The 20,695-nt window shown below is 42.1% G+C and overlaps 2 protein-coding genes across 3 annotated transcripts in view; one reads left to right on the forward strand and one right to left on the reverse strand.

Annotated features, from left to right (window-relative positions):
• The first annotated feature begins 3,123 nt into the window (after positions 1 to 3,123).
• Positions 3,124 to 20,695, forward strand: part of ZHX3 (zinc fingers and homeoboxes 3) — a 119,632-nt gene continuing 102,060 nt past the window's right edge. Inside the window, exon 1 of one of the 2 annotated variants that reach the window (XM_011929041.1) lies at positions 3,124 to 3,284. The gene's annotated coding sequence lies outside the window, so the exon portion shown is untranslated. The remainder of the gene's footprint in view (positions 3,285 to 20,695) is intronic. The other variant, XM_011929039.1, reaches the window with a different exon arrangement.
• On the reverse strand, positions 3,731 to 4,317 carry LOC105502490 (60S ribosomal protein L29). The gene has a single exon (XM_011929042.1). The coding sequence runs from the start codon at positions 4,290 to 4,292 to the stop codon at positions 3,825 to 3,827; it is 468 nt and encodes a 155-aa protein (XP_011784432.1). The 5' UTR covers positions 4,293 to 4,317; the 3' UTR covers positions 3,731 to 3,824.

Genomic DNA, 20,695 nt, shown 5'->3' on the forward strand with positions numbered 1-20,695 from the left:
CAAGCTGGAGTGCAGTGGCGTGATCTCAGCTCACTGCAAGCTCCACCTCCTGGGTTCATGCCATGCCATTCTCCTGCCTCAGCCTCCCGAGCAGCTGGGACTACAGGCGCCCGCCACCACGCCTGGCTAATTTTTTGTATTTTTAGTAGAGACGGGGTTTCACCGTGGTCTTGATCTCCTGACTTCGTGTTCTGCCCGCCTCGTCCTCCCAAAGTGCTGGGATTACAGGCATGGGCCACCACGCCCGCCCACAATCTGCCTTTTATCAGTTCTACTAGACTACCTATCCTTTTTGTTTCATTTTAGCGCCCTTGTACTTTAGTTGAGTGTGTCTGATGTGGCACTAGAATGTGGCTTTGAGAGATTAGATGCTGTAGGGAAGATGCTATTAGACTAAGAGTCAGGGGTCCTGTGTCCAGTTTGGCTTTTCCACTTATCAGCTATGGGACCTTGGACATACCTTAACTTCACTAAGTCCATTTTTTCATTTGTGAATTGTTAATAGCAATAGTACTGATGAAGGTATGTCAAATTAGAAAACATATTTTAAAGTGCTTTGAAGAGGATAAGTAATATATAAATGGAGATGGTCATCAGGCCATTCCTAATCCTAGCTCTAGGCTTTCTTCATTATCACTAGAGTCCTCTCCCTTCTCTCCAGCTGCCATTTTAATTCAGCCTGTATTGTGTAGAGAAACACTAGCTACTATAATAGATAAACCCTGCTGAAACTTCAGTGGCTTAAAACAGTAGACATTTCTGTGCTCATTTAAAATCCAGTCCTCTGTGGGGATGGAAGGGGCACAGACAAATGATGCTCTGCCGTCTTCAAACCATGGTTTCCAAAGTTGCCGTGGGTGTCAGTGGCCAGCCAGCAGTGTTGGAGAAGAGAATGAGAGGGCATGATTGTCTGGGAGGCTTTTGTATACCAGGCCTAGGATGGGAGCTAGTGACTAAGGCCAAAGGAGACATGGTTGAGAAGAGGCATCTATCTACTGGATAGGTGGTGAATTTGGGGTGTGTGGGTGTTTATTTGCAGAAAATGGTTGAGGTGGCTCTGAGAAGGGTGAGGCGCAGGACCTGTGCAACCCCAGGAGGGAATGGAGAAGCTCCTGCCTCTATGGGCAGAGTTTGGGAAGGGCCAAGGGGCCTAGGACTTGTTCCTGGTTAAGAAGGCAAGTGATGCAAAGGTGGGAGAGAGGCCCCTGGGTCAGGGAAGAGGGAGCTGAGAACTGGGGTGTTAGCACACCTTCGTGGTGACCTTTTTAAAAGCTAGGGAAACAGACACCGTTTACCTTTTTTAGGATAAGAAAATTGATGTAGTGGTGCCTTGATAAAGGGCACACAACTAATTGGCAGCAGAGAAATGAGCTAGGGCCTGGGTCTTTTGACATCCATCAAAGCCCCTAGTAGTGAGACCCAGGAAATATCCCACTGAGAGGGCTGGAAAACCTGGGCTCTGAAGAAGTTGGTTTGAGGTAAACCGTTGGGCATGGGGTGGAAAAGCACTTGCAGTGGCCCATTCCTTTATAGGTAACTCACCCTTTGCCTGCATCTACTGGATGGGAGGTGATTTTGGGGTGTCTGGGTGTTTATTTGCACAAAATGGTGGAGGGGGCTCTGAGAAGAGTGAGGCAGGACCTGTGCAACCCCAGGAGGGAATGAAGAGGCTCCTGCCTCTGTGGACAGAGTTTGGGAAGGGCCTGGGGGCCTAGGACTGGTGTTCCTGGTAAAGGAGGAAGGGCAAAAATCCTAAGGCAAGACTGTGCTGAATGAATTCAAGGACTGAAAGGAGACCAGGTTGGTACTTGGTACAAGACTAACAGGAGGAGAGGTGCATGAGAGGATACTGGAGCACAGAGCAGGGCTAGCAAGGCATTAAGATTCTATTCTAAGGTCAGTGAGAAGCCATTGTATATTTTGAGTATGGGGTGGTATGATGGCCTGATTTATAGTTTAAAAAGACCACCCAGACTGTTGTATGGCGAATGGGTAGAGGGGAGGCCAGAATATAAATTGAGTGTAGTGGGTGAGGGAAAAGGAGGAATTCAAGAGGAGATGAAACTCTGGAGCTCAAAGAAGAGGTTCAGGCTGGAAAATACAATTTGATCCTGTGTTTCCTGTTAGCTCACTCCCTGGTCTTAGCCAGGCTTCCTGCGCCTTATCCATGGTCTCTACTTTCTCACCTCCTGCAGTTTAACCCTCTGTACCCTGGCCTCTGTCACTGCCACTTCCCTGAAATGTCTCAGGCAAAGGGCACCCTAGGCCCTTTGTGGTTACTTAAGTCTAGGCCTTTAGCCCTTGTCTGACTTGGCTTGCATTCCTTCACACTGTGAGTGACTTCTGCCTTGAAAGGCCTTCCTCCTTTGCCCTTGTCTTTCTAACCCATCATTCTGTGGCTCCTTTCTGGTCTCCAAGTCCTCAGACCAGCCCTGAAATGTTAGCATTCCCCAGGCTTCTGGGTTTCCAGTTGGTCCTCCTGGCTTCCCCTATGCCCCTCAGCATAGAATAAACCCTACCCCGCTCATTAGGCCAACACTACTTGCCTTTCCAGCTTCATCTCAGGTGCCCCTCCTCCGAAAGCCTTCTCTGACCCCTTGGGCTGGTTAGGCGCCACTTCTCCTCTTCCATTTCTCCTGGAGCATGAAGTAGATTACCTCTGTGATAGCACTTAGCACCCTGTTGACTTACTTGTCTCCCCAGTCTAGTAGTGCTTGAGGGATAGAGTTACAATGAAATACTGCTGTGATCTAGGACAAAGATTGCTTTCTCCAGTTCAGGTGAAAGCCAGGCTTTATAATGAAGGTATCTACACTTGATTGTATATCCTTTAATAGGGCATTCATTTCTCACTGGGTCTGAAGGCTGGAATTCTGGTATAATATATTCTATGAACAGAAGAGATTAATTTAACTAGAAATAATCAGTGTCTCAATTTTCCGAAAGGAAAAAAAATGACTAAGTATCTGAATTGCTTCAAAAGGGCTTCTAAAGACTTGCATTCCTTGCCTGGTAATTTGGATCTCCACTCCCTCCCTCCCATCCCAAAGCCTGTTACATGTGTCTCATATTTTGTGATTCTACAATTTTGGGTTTGACATTACAATTGCCTCCATGGTGATCAGCACCAGCATTCTTGTGTGCTGAATTGTGATAGCCGTCAAAGGCAGCAAATAGACTGAATGAAAGATGAGCTTCTGCCTTTATATCCTTCCCCCCTGCTACCCAACTCATTGTGGTGAAAGAAAAAGAAAATGCGGGTGGAGACTGCACTATATGCTCAGGTATACAAATCACACATCTGGAGTTTCAGGAAGGCTTTTGGTGGTTAAAGTCACTAAACTCTCATGCTTGTCTTTTTTTTTTTTTTTTTTTTTTTTTGAGGCAGAGTCTTCTGTCTCCCAGGCTGGAGTGCAGTGATGCAGTCTCGGCTCATGCAACCTCTGCCTTCCAGGTTCAAGCGATTCTCCTTCCTCAGTCTCCTGAGTAACTGGGAATACAGGTGCCTGACACCATGCCCAGCTAATTTTTATATTTTTAGTGGAGATGGAGTTTTGCCGTGTTGGCAAGGCTGATCTCGAACTCCTGACCTCAAGTGTTCACCCGCCTCAGCCTCCCAAAGTGCTGGGATTACAGGTGTGAGCCACCATGCCCAGACTCTTGCTTGTCTTTCTTTTTTTTTTTTTTCCATAGACAGAGGCTAACAAATCCTGCCTCAGGTTTATTTGTACAAACAGCACAGGAGGACCCTAGCCCCATGCAGATGGCAGCCCAGAGGTGGGGGTGGGGGGTCCTTCTGTCCTCACGTTGGCACACAGAGATACCTACTCCGTAGCCTTTGTAGTGGCCTGGGCACCTTTGGGAGCCTGAGCTGGAATTGAAGCTGGAGCTGCAGCCTGAGCCTTGGTTTGATCCTTGGCCTTGGCCTTTGGCCGGCACAGCCGGAGCCCCTTGGCAATGCGAGCACGAGCACGCTTCCCAAGCTTGGGGTGGGCAATGTAGGCAAGTCGATCAAGCTTGCGGCTGACACCCTTTGGGATCTTGGGCTTAACCTCCTTGGGCTTTACAAGGGCCTTGACAGCCTCGGCACGTGCACTCATGGCCTTGGCATTGTTGGCCTGCATCTTCTTTAGGCCCTTCTTGTTGTGCTTCTTGGCAAAGCGCATGTTCCTCAGGAACTTGGGGTCCACCCCCTTAAGAGATTCGTATCTTTGTGATCGGGGTTTCTTGATACCATTTCTGTGCCATTTTCGGGACTGGTTGTGTGTGGTGTGGTTCTTGGACTTGGCCATGTCTGCACCTTTAGCCGCGGCTCCCCGCTTGTCTTTCATACATCTTTTTCTACTCTTGAATTTTTTCTTTTTGTCTTTCTCAGTTCCAAATTCACTCTATCATTTTTGGCAGGTGGAACAAAGAAAATATAATGTTGAATCACTTTCTTCCCAGTGGCTGTGATTTTTAGAATATTTCTTGATTTTTTTGAATGTTTAGTTTTCTGAGCCTAGCAGAGCAAAAGCAATGATGCCTTTGATTAAATGAAACCCTTAGCATAATTACTCAAAATCATGTGACAGATTATCCTTGTGCCTTTTTTGATATAGTGTTGGGCTGATTAATTTATCTTTAAGAAAAAACATTATGGAGTTATTTATTTACCTTTAACTAGAATGCCTCTCAAATGGAATAAGACTGCCCAAGTAAATGTAATAGCAGACTAAATTTGAGCCGTTGTATTATTCTCTGAAGGATTTGTTGTTAGCAGGGGTGAGAAATGCTGGCACATAGGAGCTGCACTCTATTGATTCCCAATTATGTTTATTTCTGGTGTCCAAATAAGACATTAGGATTGCAGACTTTCTGGCAGGAAGTGAACACAGGGTTTTCCAGTATGCCCACTGGTGAGATGCTAACTCCTCTACTCCTCTTCTTATATAGGGGACACCTCTCAGCACAAGAACAGTCTTTTCTCACAGGAAGACACAGTATTTGTCCTGGGACTCTTGACCCACTGGACTTCCTTAGTCTTTCCCACCATATATAACATATACAACCCTTCAAGTACCTGAAGAAGCTTTCTTCATTTTCATCTCCCAAGTCCCTCTCTTCAGATTCTGGATCCCTGGTTTCTTCAGATGTAAACTCCCTCCTTAGTCTGCATATTGTGATCCTAATGAATTATCCTGGGGTTTTGTTAGCTTTTTAATGGTTCAGTCTCTTACTGAACTTACTCTTGGCTGACACCCACTCTCATGGAACTCTTCTCTGAATGTAGGTTCTAAAACATCTATTTAATGAAGTATTTCTATCTCAGTGGTCTTTCTAGCATAGTTTTACTGCTATGTTTGGTACATTTGTTAATATTGTAATATACTTCCTCTAAAAGTAAACAAAGGCTTTTAAGCCCTAGGGTGCAGGTAAAATGCCAGTAAGGCCGCAGAATTTGCTTTCCAGCTAGAGGAGACTTAACCAACTTCAGTTTGGTCTGATTTTAAAAGCAAGCATTTATTGAGCCCTCACAGCATGTCACTCACTATGCTAAGGACTGCTACATGTATCATTAACCCAGTGTTAATAGTAGTGTCATTAGTAGTAGATAGTGTTGTTGACCTCATTTTAATGATGAAGAAATGGAGGTTTGGAAAGGCTGGGGCGTGATCCATGTTTCACGTGTCACAGTGTGACCCAGAGCATTGAGCTCCTAATGTGCCACTATGTTGTTGCTTTAATGCCTTTCTGGTGGGTAATGCTCTGGGTACAGCTCCCTTCTCTTGTACTTCATATTTACTTCTCTAGTCTTCTTAAAATATAAATAAATAAATAAATAGAATTGGATGACTCTTTTTAACTCACCAGGGCATCTGGAAGAGCCTTCTGTACATGGTGGGTGCTGACAGCTAAGGGTGTCCTTAGCTCTGTGTCTTTAGACTCAATAGAAAGAGATGAAATCTCTGTGATGACTAGGATGGGATGACTAGGGCCACTCTAGACCTCGTAAGTGCATCTTAAACCAGTAAAAGTCTGACGCATGATGGTGGGCTAGGACTCAACTGAGGGGTGTCCTTTAACTTGCCTTTGGGCAACTGGACAGCACAGACCAAATAGGAGAAAATATGGCCGTTGTCATTAAAGTTGAACTGGTAGTCAGTTGCCTTTATTCAGTCCTGGCTCTGCCTTACATACTTACTTACCCTGGGTAACTAGGTCCCCATTTTCTCACTTGCTCTGGGAATTGGAAAGGAGAGAAAGGTGTGTGTAGGGGGGTTCCTTCACCTTCTTTCCCCACTCCATCTGAGGCTAACACAGCCCTTTGGTTTTGGAGAGTCCATTCTTGTGCTCTATTTTCTAGCTCCACATGAAACCATGGCACATGAAGCCATGGCACAGTAGGAAAGATGGGGTGTTTGAGAGGCTGCTGTGTTTCCCCTTCTCCCAGTCCCTGAGAGATTGGTAATTTGGACACTTTTATTAGTTTGAGGTAAAATTGGGACTCACTGACTGAGGCTGGACTGAAGATTTAAAACATGGGGAGGCCTAGAATTTCTTGCTTAATTCACAGGGTCCCAAGGGTTTAGAAACTGTTGTTATTCCTCTGGTGTCTGAGGAGAATGGCTCAGCTGTGGGGCTACCTCAGGCCTATTGGGGGAGCACAGGCTAGCCTTGCGAGTTTTGAATCATCAATACTTGGGAGTATTTTAGAATTATCAGATCCTGCCTGCATGTGCATCTCAATCTGAAACCCCAGAACGGCCATTCTCCTTGTGTTAATTCAAGATATAAATAATTCTGGAATTCTATAGGTAGGACTTTATCTGTGAAAGTCCCAACAGGAAAAGTTGGCATTCTCAACTTAGGATAATTCCAAGAGAGTTGCCTTCAAGTGATATGGACAGGATGTAGAAAAAACCGTAAGGGATAGTGCAGGAACCAAGGGTCACAGTGATGGTGGAGCTGTTACTACCCCTAGCTACAAAGAGATGAATGGGTGAAAGTAGTTAGCAGGAGCCAGAAGAGATTATCGTTATCAAGTGGCAAAAGGCTACCTTGAGAGGAGCAGTGACTTTTGGTTGAGGGATGCATCCACCACAAGTAGAATGAATTTCCAACCTTATCCCCTCCGTCATCTCTCCTTTCCTCCCCCGATCTCTTTCTGGGACTTAGCATTGGCTAAACCCAGTCAGAGGTCAAGGTCATAGGGACCTGTTGATGTGATTCATAATGATTAGCCTGCCAAGGCAGAGAGCAGGGTAGAGAAAGTTGGAGTGGGCATCTGGGAAATAGTAGACTTAAGGACCCCTGTAGTTTTAGAATGGGCAGAGCTCATGTGCACGTGTGTGGCAGAAGGTGGGAAAAGGATGAGATGAGTATTTCTTGACTATCACCATGTGCTCGGGACTTTCCTGTGACATCACTTTTTGGGGCAAGCAGTATGATTTCATGTTACAGATGTGGAAAACTTGAGCCCAGATCTCTTGGCCCTAAGTCAACTCAGTCCTGGTGATCCCTGTGGTGACAGATAGTATTTGGATATTTCTCTTCTCTTACTTTTTCTGTGGCCTATTCTAGAAAGCCGCATTTCATACGTAGTATTGCTGGGAGAATAGTGAGGACTGTAACAGAACTGCTGTGTATTTTTTTTTTTTTTTTCACTTTGTGAACTTGAGGAGAAGGGAAAAGAAGAGAAAAAAACTCAACTTGGCATGAGTGATGTTAAGCAAGATCAAATAAGGTGAAAAGCAAAATAGACTCCAGAAATTTAGTTTTGCTTTTACCCAAAGTTCATGGGCGGTTGCTGTACAAAGTCCTTTTTGCTTTCCACAAATGTTAAGCACTTTTAATAACATGAATCTCATTATCTTTACTTTTGGTTGTTTATGAACTTAAATAGCTTTATAAAGGACAACCAACTGAAGGTGAAGATCAAACTGTGTGTGTCACATTTTGCTATTTCATTTCTTGCGAATGTACAAATTCTTAAACTTGTAGTGAGTTATTTTTTTTTTTTTTTTTTTTTGAGACGGAGTCTTGCTCTGTCGCCCAGACTGGAGTGCAGTGACGCAATCTTGGCTCACTGCAAGCTCCACCTTCCAGGTTCACACCATTCTCCTGCCTCAGCCTCTTGAGTCGCTGGGACTAGAGGCGCCCGCTATCATGCCCGGCTAATTTTTTTTGTATTTTTAGTAGAAACGAGGTTTCACTGTGTTAGCCAGGATGGTCTCAATCTCCTGACCTCATGATCCGTCTGCCTTGGCCTCCCAAAGTGCTAGGATTACAGGCGTGAACCACTGCTCCTGACTGGCGCTTGGTAAATTTATTATAAAAGTATTGTACAGCCAACAGTGAAATAGAAAGTTTAAATTTTTTAAAAAGGGAATTCTAATACTCTAGAAAATAAACTCTTAGATTTTATTTTTTCCTACTTTTTGATCACATGGCTAGAATTATACAAGTTTGTATTGTTCTCATGTCGTTGTAAGCATTTTTTCCATGTTGCTATATAACCTTGCATAATTATATATGATAGCTTCTCAGTTTACCTTAAATATTCTCTTATTATATATATTTAATTTTTTATGTCTTGCTGCATTCTGTGAAAAGGACTGCATTCTACTGAAGTGTTTTATGTTTTATTTTTCTTTATAAATATTGTTTATTTGCATCTCAGGCAACTAGTTTCCCCACCCCTCCCTCTTTTGTTCTTCTGGAAGAAGAAATGGAATTGTTTATTTTTTTAGGATAATTTTGGGAGTGGAATGAGCAACTCTAAAGCTACATCAAGGAACTGGAAATATAGTAGTTTGAGGGATAGCTGAGAGAAGAGTACAACTGAAATAAGTCATTAATGCAGAGTTGTTACAGAGTTGTTACTTAAAATATTAATGTGGGCTGGGCGCAGTGGCTCACACCTATGTATAATCCCAGCACTTTGGGAGGCCGAGGTGCATGGATCACTTGAGATCAGAAGTTCAAGACCAGTCTGACGAACATGGTGAAACCCTATCTCTACCAAAAAATATAAAAATTAGCCAGGTGTGATGGCACGTGCCTATAGTCTGCCTGAGGTGGGAGGATCGCCTGAACCCATGAGGCAGAGATTGCAGTGAGCAGAGATTGTGTCACTGCACTCCAGCCTGGGCAACGGAGCAAGACTCCATTTCAATAAATAAATAAATAAATAAATAAATAAAATAAAGTAATGTGGATTTTTATTAAATCTTAGGTTTTAAAAACTATTACTAAGGCCAGGCATGGTGGCTCATGCCTGTAATCCCAGCATTTTGGGAGGCTGAGGCGGATGACTCACTTGAGGTCAGGAGTTCGAGACTAGCCTGGCCAACATGTTGAAACTCCATCTCTACTAAAAATACAAAAATTAGCCAAGTGTGGTGGGGGGTGCCTGTAATCCCAGCTACTTGGGAGGCTGAGGCAGGAGAATCACTTGAACTCAGGAGGCAGAGGTTGCAGTTAACCGAGATCACACCACTGCACTCCAGCCTGGGAGACAGAGTGAGACTCCGTCTCAAAACAACAACAACAACAATTACTAAAAGAGAAATTAGACATCATTTACTCATAAGTTTAAGGTATGACATCATTTACATACAAAATTTAGCTGTTAATCCTAAATCGTCGTTAAGTTTTGAAAATTTTGTTAGCGAAACTGAAGGTAGCATAATTCTAAACAAATCTTAGATTAATGTCATTGGCCCCAAGCATTCTCTAGCCCTGGAATATTAGCATTGGCCTGTTAGTCCCCTGAGCTGCTACTCCCTGGGAGGTGGTTCATCCTTCCTTAACTCATTCTTTTCAGCCCTGGGGAGCCTCCGAACTTTTGTCTATTCACTTCTTTACAAAGCTGTAGCCTTCTGGCCAGAAGGGGCTTCCTTGAAAGGTGCCCATGTCCTTCCACTTGCCTTTGATTGTCTGGAGTTCTGCTTTCTGGAACAACAGGCAGGTTTCTTCCATTAGGCAAGAACCATCAGAAAATTAGAGATCCGATCTGGTTTTCCCTCTCTGTATCCTTAGCTCCTGGCATGGTGCCTGGCACATAGCAGATGCTCAAAAACACATTTGTAGAATGAAATGTCTTGAGACAGTCTTTCAGATGTGTGAATATGACCGTGATGTCCTCACATTGTCACTTCTTCTTCAGGGTTAAGGTCCTTCAGTTCAGCCATTCTTTTTGATAGAATTTCCAGATCCTTTTCCCTCCCTGTTTCTCACCAAACTGCATGACCACAGTTCACTCTCAGTCACTTAGAATGTGTGACCAGACTTATAGCCAGTTGTCTAGAAGTGGTCTGATTTGTAGCAATACATTCAAATGTGCCTTAGTTTTTTTTTCTTTAGCAGATCTCTCTGGTTGTTTATATTCTTTTACATGATCAGCTGTCAAGCCTGGTCTTCCAGGAGGTGCTTGTGCAATTGTTTCCTTCTAGTTTAGTGTTACTTGGGATTTGATGAGGGTTCTTCAATATCCTTATGTGACTCATCAGTAAAAATGAGGAACAGGAGGGGCCTAAGGAAGAGTATTGTGGAAACCTCCTTCCAAACTGACAATAATCCTCTAAACCCATGCTTTTCAAACTGTGATGTGCATACAGATTACCTGGGGATTTGGTTCAAATGCAGATTCTGATTCAGAAAGTCTGGGTGAGGCAGAGCTTCTTTTTTTTTTTTTTTGAGACGGAGTCTCTGTCGCCCAGGCTGGAGTGCAGTGGCCCCATCTCAGCTCACTGCAAGCTCCGCCTCCTGGGTTTACGCCATTCTGCTTCAGCCTCCTGAGTAGCTGGCACTACAGGCACCCGCCACCTAGTCCGGCTAGTTTTTTGTATTTTTTAGTAGAGACAGGGTTTCACCATGTTAGCTAGGATGGTCTTGATCTTCTGACCTCGTGATCCGCCTGTCTCAGCCTCCCAAAGTGCTGGGATTACAGGCTTGAGCCACTGCACTCAGCCTAGCTTCTGCCTTTCTAACAAGTTTTCTCTAAGTTTGTGCTATTATTGTGGATCTCCCTGATCCTCTTTTGAGTAGCAGGGCACAGTTCTTGGGAAAGTTGTTCATGAAAACAAATCCTTTGGTATTTGGGTAGCTGTGCTGTACCCATCAGAGCCCCCAGCAGATACTATCTGATGCTGGTATTTGACACCCTATAATCAAATGCGCATCTCCCACCTCACCAGGTAGATGAAGAAAACAACAGCAGGGCTGTCTTACCAACTTCCAAACGGTGGTACACCTCTTTGTATGTTCAATTGGATCTTTTATTCTAGCCAGACAAGCTGTTACCCAACATACTTAGTATCTTTTCAAGTTTCTTGTCATCTGGACAGCTGATAAAGTGCTTGTGTACACTCGTTTTTTTGAGTTATTAATCTGAGATACTTTCACATACCAGAAAGTTACAGAAAAGAGACAGTCAACAGTTTTTTAAGTGTTGGCTGGAAAGTACAGTGTTACTGATAAAATTCTTTTATAAGAAATGTTATGGAGCATCCAATTTTTCTTACTGTATTGGAATTTGGATAAAATGGATGCATTGTTGAAATTACATTCCTAAACTGAAAGGTACTCATGCGAATGGCAGCTTTTGAATCGTAGATGAGCAAGTGAGTTCTGTAGAAACACAGAGTAGAGAGTTTATGATCACCTGATCTCCCTTTTCTCCAAGCTTTTAATCTTTTAGCTTAGGGGAGAGGTGCTTTCCTCTTGCCCTTTGTACATGACAAACAATACTGTGACCAGTATTTTTTGGGTCATTTCAAAACAAAATTACTATTAAGCATTGGTTAGAAAGTAAAGAAGTTTAGGCAACAAAGCATTTGCACTTATTTTGTAGAGCTCACTGTGACCTGGTCAGAAGGACAGGACAGTTCTGTACACTGTTGATTAATATGTTCAGATATTCTGGTTCCTCAACATTAGAGACAGTGTTTTCCTAATGTGTCACAAACGTTGAATCCTGTAACTAGACATTAAATTCAAAAATCCCAGAGGATAAAGACAGCAGCAAAACCCCCAAACCTTTGACGCTGATAATTCAGCTGCTCTACTTTCAGTAAAAAATAAGCAGTAATTCCCATATTCAATCTATATTGAAAATGAAATGACTTGGATGTATTAATAGTAATTGAATTATAGAAGTTTTTTTTTTTGTTTTTTTTTTTTTTGAGATGAGGTCTTGCTGTGTTCCCCAGGCTGGTCTTGAACTCTCCTGGGCTCAAGCGGTTCTCCAGCCTCAGCCTCCTAAGTAGCTGGGATTACAGGTGCACACCACCTTGCCAGGCCTGAATGATAGAACTTTACAACAACTAGAGTGCTATTAACTTACCACTAAATAACAATAGTTCTTTAATATCATCTAATATTCAGTCTATATTTAAATTTCCCTGATTGCTCAAAAATGCATTTAAGATTCATGCTTTAATTGATGGCCCATACAAAAACTTTTGTAGGTTTTGAATATATACATATAAAAACATATATCTTTGTGTGTATACACAAACACATGTGTCATACATATATGTATACATATACAGACATACACATGTATATACATATGTGTATACATATACACACATATATTCCAAACCCACTATATATATGTGTGTGTGTATATATATGTTCTTGTCCATCAGTCTTTTGTGTAACCACAGCTTTCATATGGTACTTATGCTCTGCGCTTGCTGAGTTATTAACAAAGAAAAGTGTAGCCATTTCTATCATAATTACTGCATCTTCGTTAGAGGAGATTTAAAAAGTTGATCCAGCCACCCTTTCCAATCCTGTACTAACATGGGGTAATACAGCACCTTCTTAGAGATCCTACTTCTGCATTTGTCATTCTGAATTTGCCTTTCTCTGGCAGCATTTCTCATCTACTTCCACGTATTTTTAAGGTTTGTTGTGACTTCTGTTCTCTGATCTTCTCTTTCTATATGGATTACTGACCTTGAATTTATGCAGCTCCTCTCTCAGTTGTGGAAGGAACACTGCATGGGGGGAAAAGTCTGAGTTCAAATCTCAACTCTGCGGGGGCGGGGGAAATGTCTGGATTCAAATCTCAGCTCCATCACTTACTAGCTGTATGACCTGAGGCAATGTATTTAACTTCCCCAATTACTTTGTAATTGAGCAACATATTTACTTTCAGTGGTCTTCATCAAACAATACCACAGATTGCTTAAAATATCCTAAAGCTCCCCAAACTTGTAGGCAGGGAGGAAGCAAATTATTGGGTCACTGCTTATTGTCCCAAACTATAATTTAGCATTGCCTAAGGAGCCAGGATGGGAGGCCCCCAGATGAAGAAAGTGGGAGAGGAGACAGGGAGATGGTAACTGAGTCCCTGTAGTCACTTTTCCACATGCTCATTTAGACCTTGAAACTGCCCTGGAGATTTTATGATTGAAGAAACTGGCTCTGCCAGTGTAGCCAAATGGTTAAGAGCAGTAGCCTGGGTTGAAACACTTGCCTTCCTACTGCATACTCGTAGTTGTATGACCTAAGGCAGGTCCCTTCACCTCTCTGCATCTGTTTTCTCATCAGACACAGAGATAACACAGATTCTGCTTCATACGGTGTTTATGAGGATTAAATGAAATAAGTGACTAGGTACAGTAGCATGTGCCTGTTATCCCAGCTACTGGGGAGGCTGGGGTGGGAGGATCGCTTTAGCCCAGGAGTTTGGGCTGTAGTGCACTATGCCAGTCAGGTGTCCACACTGAGTTTGGCATCATTATGGTGACCCCCTGGGAGCAGGGAACCCTCAGGTTGCCTAAGGAGTAGTGAACCTGTCCAGGTCAGAAACGAAGAAGGTCAAAACTCTCATGCAGATCAGTAATGGGATTCTGCCTGTGAATAGCCACTGTACTCCAGCCTGGGCAACAGAGTGAGACCCTGTCTCTAAAAGAAATCAAATCTATTCTGTTGTATTGGCCAAAATAAATAAAGCAAGAAATGTGTGAGGTGCCAAGCATAGTATCTGGCACATAATCAGCATTCAATAACACAAACTGTTACTCATCTTTTACTTCTCTTTAGACTTACAGTCTTTTAAAAGAAAGACTGGAGTTTTAGTGACTTTTAATAAAATTCATAGTTGTGACTACAGACTAAGCAGATTTTCTAACAACCCTAATGGAACTTTGTCAAACATGAATGCTTTCCTTTCAAATTGGTTATCTTGAAAGCCTCTTATTTTAATGTTGCCCCAATGTTTGGAGTTATTATTAGTTTTTAGTTTCTAGGTTTCTTTTTGTTGAAACTACAACTGGGATAGAAGTGAATACTTACATAATTCAAATTAGTTATATCCATGTTTTCAGCAATCTTTTATTGACCACCTACTATTTGTCAGGCTTCTGCTAGGCACTTGGAATATGGCCATGAGCCGAGTAAGACAGGATCATTTCTCTGTGGCATTTGTAATCTAGGGGGCAGAGAGCTTTCATTAGCACCTTGGATTATGTTAAAAAAAAAAAAAAAAAAAAGGTGACAGTCTTAAATAACATTGTTAGACCTGCCGAAAGGAAATGGACACATTTTCGAATGTTTGGTAGACATAGCCAAACCTTTTATTGGTACAATAAGATCACATCCTTGGCATGTTACCCAAAAGGAAGACAGATGCCTTCTTTATGAAGAAAATGAGATGTGCTGAGGAAGACACTACTCTGTAACCAGTGCGATAATGTAACTAGCACTTTAAGTTCAAATTTGGAGTAAAACAAGGAGCACCGTTATTTTTCTGTTTGTGACTTTGGAACCACACTCATTCATGAACTAGAAATGGGAGGCATAGTTACATTAAACAACACACCTGAAAAAGTTACTTACCAATGACCTGGTAATTATTGATAATGGTTATATATTCAAGAATATTTGTATTGAGTGCTGTGGCTCATGCCTGTAATCCCAGCACTTTGGGAGGCTGAGGTAGGAGGATTGCTTGAGCCCAGGAGTTGAGACCAGCCTGGGCAACAAAGTGAGACCCTGTCTGTACAGAAAATAAAAAAAAAAATTAACTGGACCTGGTGTGAATGCCTGTAGTCCCAGTTGTTTGAGAGGCTGAGGTGGGAGTATCACTTGGGCCCAGGAGGTTGAGGTTGCTGTGGAAGCCATGATTGCACCACTGCATTCCAGCCTGAGTGACAGAGTGAGACCCTGTCTCAAAAAAAGAAAAAACTATTTGTTAGATTCCATTAATTAGCATGTCTAAAATTGTGCTGATTCTTCTAAAAAGTTTCTAAATATGTCTGTCCAATGTAACATCTAAGTATTAAATAATTGCAAAACACATACAATTAAATAAATGAAATTATAGAGTCCTGAAATTCCAAGGCACTTTAGAGATAATTTAGGATACCCACCCTTATAGTATGAAAATGCCTGCAGCTCTTTTCCAACACCTCTAGTGATGGAGAGTGACTAACTATAGACTGGGGTCACAGGCGTATAATATAAAGGTAGGAATTTGTTAGTTATAAGACAAGAATGGTAGTTACATATGGCAAACTTTTGGGTCCTATTTGTCATTACAATTTTTTTCAAAATGTCATTCTGGCTAGCTAAGATTTGTCTTCTGCAGGCTGGTTTCTGCCTGTGCACCACCAGTGTGTTGCCCTTCGAGTAAATTTTGGCATTGCCTAGGGAAACATCTCAAGATCTTTTCATTTTCTAAATTTGTAATAAACATTATAGAATATAATTTTTAACCATGTGTTCATTTAGCAGATATTTATTAAGTGACTTGTGTGTGCCTGTCACTTTTCTAGGCAAAAGGGATGATATTATTCAGCAAAAAGTCACTACCACCATGGAGATTTCAAATTCATGAATGAGTGGCTCTAAAGTCAAAGGCTGGGCACGGTGGCGCACACCTGTAATTCCACCACTTCGGGAGGCCAAGGTGGGTGGATTGCTTGAGGCCATGAATTCAAGACCAGCCTGGGCACCATGGCAAAACCCCATCTGTACAAAAAATACAAAAATTAGCCAGGTGTGATGGCATGTGCCTTTAGTCCTGGAAGGCTAAAGTGGAGAGGATTGCTTGAGCCCAGGAGGTGGAGGTTGCAGTGAGCTGAGATCATGCCACTACACTTCAGCCTGGGCAATAAGGTGAGACCCTGTCTCAAAAATAAATAATAAAATGAAGTCCTTGCTTTACTCCAAATTTAATTTTAAAGGGCTGGTTATATCATCACAGTGGATATAGAGTTGTGTCTTTCGTAGTACATCCCATGATATTTTATATTACACATGAGAGTGCGTTGTCTATTGCTACATAATAAATGACTCAAAGTAGCATCTTAAAACAACAAATACCTATTATGTAACAGGAATGGGTTGGGAATCTGAGCAGGGCTTAATGGGTGCCTCTGGCTCACAATCTCATGAGTTTGCAGTCAAGTTGTAGGTTGGAGTTGCAGTCTCATCTAAAGGATTGATTTAGAACAGGGATGGCCCCACTACCAAGCTTACTCACGTGGTTGTTGCTAGGCCTCAGACTCTCACCATAACTGCCCATCTGTAGGGATGCCTCATGACTTGGTATTGGCTTCCCCTTGGGGCATGATCCAAGAGAAAGTAAGAGACAGAACCCAGGATGGAAGTCATGGTCTTTATATGACTTAATCTTGGAAGTGACGTTTCATCATATCTGCTGTATTTGTTAGAAGTGAGTCAATAAGTCTGGCCTACACTCAAGGAGATGAGGTTTTACAAAAGCATGAATACTAGGAGGCAGAGATCATTAGGGACCATCTTAGAGCCTGCCTAACACAGAAGGTAGGACATACTAGAAACAAATACAGTGTGTCGAATGGTAATACATGCTGTAAAGAAAAATAGAGCAGAATAAGGGAATAGAGAGTGATAGAATGGGAGTCTGACTGCTACTTTGGGTGATGTAGTCAGGGGAGGCCTCTCTAAACAGTAATGTTTAAGCAGAGTTCTGAGGTAGATAAAGGGAACAAGTATGGATTCCTGGGATAAATGATTGATTCCTGTTATTCATTCAAATCAGAATGAATAGTAAGTGAAAGGCCTCAAGTCAGCAGCATGTTTGAGGAATAGCACAGAGTTCACGTGTATTAGTCTATTCTTATACTGCTATGAAGATACTACCTGAGACTAGGTAATTTATAAACAAAAGCAGTTTAATTAGTTCACAGTTCTGCATGGCTGAGGAGGCCTCAACTTACAGTCATGGTGGAAGGGGAAGCAGGCACCATCTTCACAAGGTGGCAGGAGAGAGAGAGAGAGTTCAGGGGAAACTGCCACTTTTAAATAATCAAGTCTCATGAGAGAACTCCCTCACTAGCATGAGAACAGCATGGAGAAACCACCCCCATATCCAGTCACCTCCCACCTGGTCCCTCCTTTGACCTGTGGGAATTACAATTCGGGATGAAATTTGGGTGGGGACACAGAACAAAACTCTGTGATTACCAGAGGTGTGGAGTAATCAAGGGGAGAAGAGAAGAGATGAGGTTATAGAGTAATAGGAGTGGGGAAGATAGATCACACAGGGCTTTTAGCCCATGGAAAGGATTTTTGTTTCTACTCTGAAATGGGAAGCCACTGGAGGGTTTTGAGCAGAGATAAAAGAATAGAGAGAAGGAAAGAGTAGCAATATTCCAACAGTTCTCATGTAAGAATTACAAGGAATCTTGACTATAATAAGTATGACTTACAGAAGACTTTTCAACAGCAGCAATCATGGCTGAAAGACAATAGAACAAAGTGCTTTGAGGAAAAAACTCAACTAAGAATAAATTGTCATGCAAGAGTGTGATATCAAGTTAAACTGTCACTAGATCTCAAGCTAACTATCATTCAAGAGTGTGAGTGAAATGGCTTTTTTCAAAGACTGAAGTTTTTCATCCACTGACCATCGCTTAAAATCCCCTTAGGGGCCGGGTGCGGCGGCTCAAGCCTGTAATCTCAGCACTTTGGGAGGCCGAGATGGGCAGATCATGAGGTCAGGAGATTGAGACCATCCTGGCTAACATGGTGAAACCACGTCTCTACTAAAAAATACAAAAAACTAGCCGGGCGAGGTGGCGGGTGCCTGTAGTCCCAGCTACTTGGGAGGCTGAGGCAGGAGAATGGCGTAAACCCAGGAGGCGGAGCTTGCAGTGAGCTGAGATGGGGCCACTGCACTCCAGCCCAGGAAACAGAGCGAGACTCCATCTCAAAAAAAAAAAAACAACCCTTAGGAAGTACGAAAAATGAATGCAGAAGGAAGGATTAGGAGTCAGGCAGCAATGATACAATCCATAAACTTGACAGTAGCCATCTTTCTGAAAGTTTTTTTAAATGTTTTCAATAAGTGGCTAATTTTGGGTAATGGGAATGAGTGTGTTTTCTATTTGTCTTTATAATTTTTTGCATTTTTAATTGAAAAGAGACTTTACAAATATGCAAGAAAGTGCATTCTCAACAGTGACTACTACTCTGATGCTATTATAATTTTTCTCATCTTTGTCAATGTAAGAACTCTTTGCTGATGGTTTAAAATGATAATAGCATTTATTGATCATTTACTCTGTACTACGCATACTATGCTCAACCTTTTGTATGTATCATCTCATTTAATCCTCAACAGTTCTTTGTGAAAGGCACTATTGCTCTTTCTCTTTTACAAATGAAGAAACTGATGCTGTGAAAGTTGAGTAACTCTGTGATAACACTAGTTATTAAGTAGTACAGCCAACATAACACCAGCTAGTGAACAGCATGGCTAAAACAAGAACTTGGGAAGGTTTGACCCTAGAATTCATGCTTCTAACTGCTACACTGTTTTATCCCTTCTTCTACCCAGTTTTGATTATTTTGCTAAATGGTATCAGTTTATTGATACACTAAATTAAACTGGACTTCTCTTGAAAATAACTTGACAATGATGCCTTGCTGCATTTAGTATTATAGAATTTTATAAATGAAAGAGATTTTAATGAACTAGTTCAGCTCCCTCATTTTACAAACAAGGAAACAGAGGCTCAAACAGGTTAACTGACGTGTCCAAGGCCACACAGGTGATAACAGCAACATCTAGAAGACAGGCTTCTAACACCAACATTAGTATTATTTCCTCTGGAATCTGAGTATTTAGCCTTAAAGGTCAGGGTTCTATTGAAATGACTTCAGTAAGTAAATGATTTGTCCAGAGATGCTTATTCTGTAAGCTGGCATTCATATACTGATATTGATGTAAATGCCTTCCATGGAGAAGAGTGGCAGACAGAACCCTTCACCTCAAGTAATTTATAGTCTAGTGAGGATATAGAGGAATAAAAAGAAATTACAGTTCAGCATGTTAGATTCATGAGAGGGGTAAAACAGAATGGCAAGCAGAAGGACCATCAACCCAGTGTTTGGAGTGGGGAGAAGCAAGGGTAGTCAGGGAAAGCTTCTTAGAGAAAGAAGTGTTTATGCTGAAACCTGAAGGACCAGGAAGAGTGTACCAAGTCAAAGGATGGGAGAGGAAGTACATGGAGGAAGAAAGGTGAACCAAATAGTAAGGGGAGGCAAGTGAATGCTTGTATCTAGAACCCTAAAGTAATGAAGCATAGCTAGTGAGAGCATGCAGTGTAGTGGGGTAGGATGTAGCTTGGGAAAAGAGGGGTGGTTAGCTTGGTGGAGGATGAGGCTGGAGAAGTGATAAAGGTTTAGATCCGAATCATAACATCCCTAGATTTGATGCCAAGGTTTTGATTAAAGGCTCCCAAAAACTTTCCAGGATGAGAGCAATCAATCAGATTTTTAGTGAGAAAGATTAAACCTGGAACAGTGAGGAAAATGATTGCAGAGAGCGTCAAGGCTGGGGTCTTGATGAGAAGGGCTAGTCCTTTGAGAAAATATATAACTGTATGGACCAACAGACAGATTGAAGATTTAGGAAGTGGAAAACTGGCCATTGTTGGAAGCTGGTGGAAGGTGAGCGGTTGGGCACTTGGGTATACACTGAGATGGGCAACATAGGGGATGGGTCAGGCCTAAGGGAGGAGATGATGATTCTGGTTTGGGACATGTTGAGCCTAGGGGGTAGTGGGCCATCCAAGAGTAGATGTCTAATGGGCAGCTTTGCTCTGTGGTGAGAGAAAGCTGGCTTTGGGGATAGTTGGCATGTAAGATGGGACTTGAAGCAATTGGAGAATAGGAGATCAAGCAAAGTGAGTGTCCTGAAAAGGGGAGAGAGTCTAGGATGGCATGCTGCTTGGGACCTTGTAAATACCCAAATGTTTATAAATTCATTTATTTGATCAACAGCTGTATTCCTTCTTAAGTAATTAGGTAATAGGCATTCCTTATCTGGTAATTGAAAAATTACGAAGCAAGTGCAATTTTCTCATTACTCTGGGGACACTGACTCATTCTATCACAAAGGTTTGAGAAAAAGAGATTTTTGTTTAATAGTCTATATTTCCTTTTTAAAATTACATAAATAATACACAATGCATATGTATTAATACTTGTACCATCCAAAAGATACAGAAGTACAGAGAGTAAATAGGTTTTCTCTTCTCTCTTCATCTTCTCTCCACTCAAGACATTTTGAAAGTAATTATCCATGTACAGTTCCTAAGAGGAGCTGGGTTCTGGACAGTCTAGGTTGGAGACTGGAGAATGTGATCCTCATGTTTGTCTTTGACTCACAGTGACCATAGATAAAAGTGATTTTTTTTTTTTTTTT

This window comes from Colobus angolensis, unplaced genomic scaffold (genome assembly GCF_000951035.1).
Source record: "Colobus angolensis palliatus isolate OR3802 unplaced genomic scaffold, Cang.pa_1.0 Scaffold8, whole genome shotgun sequence".
Classification (NCBI taxonomy): Eukaryota; Metazoa; Chordata; class Mammalia; order Primates; family Cercopithecidae; genus Colobus; species Colobus angolensis.

Excerpts from the sequence above, each read along its gene's own strand:
- LOC105502490 (XM_011929042.1), bottom strand. The coding sequence starts at position 4,292 with ATGGCCAAGTCCAAGAACCACACCACACACAACCAGTCCCGAAAATGG.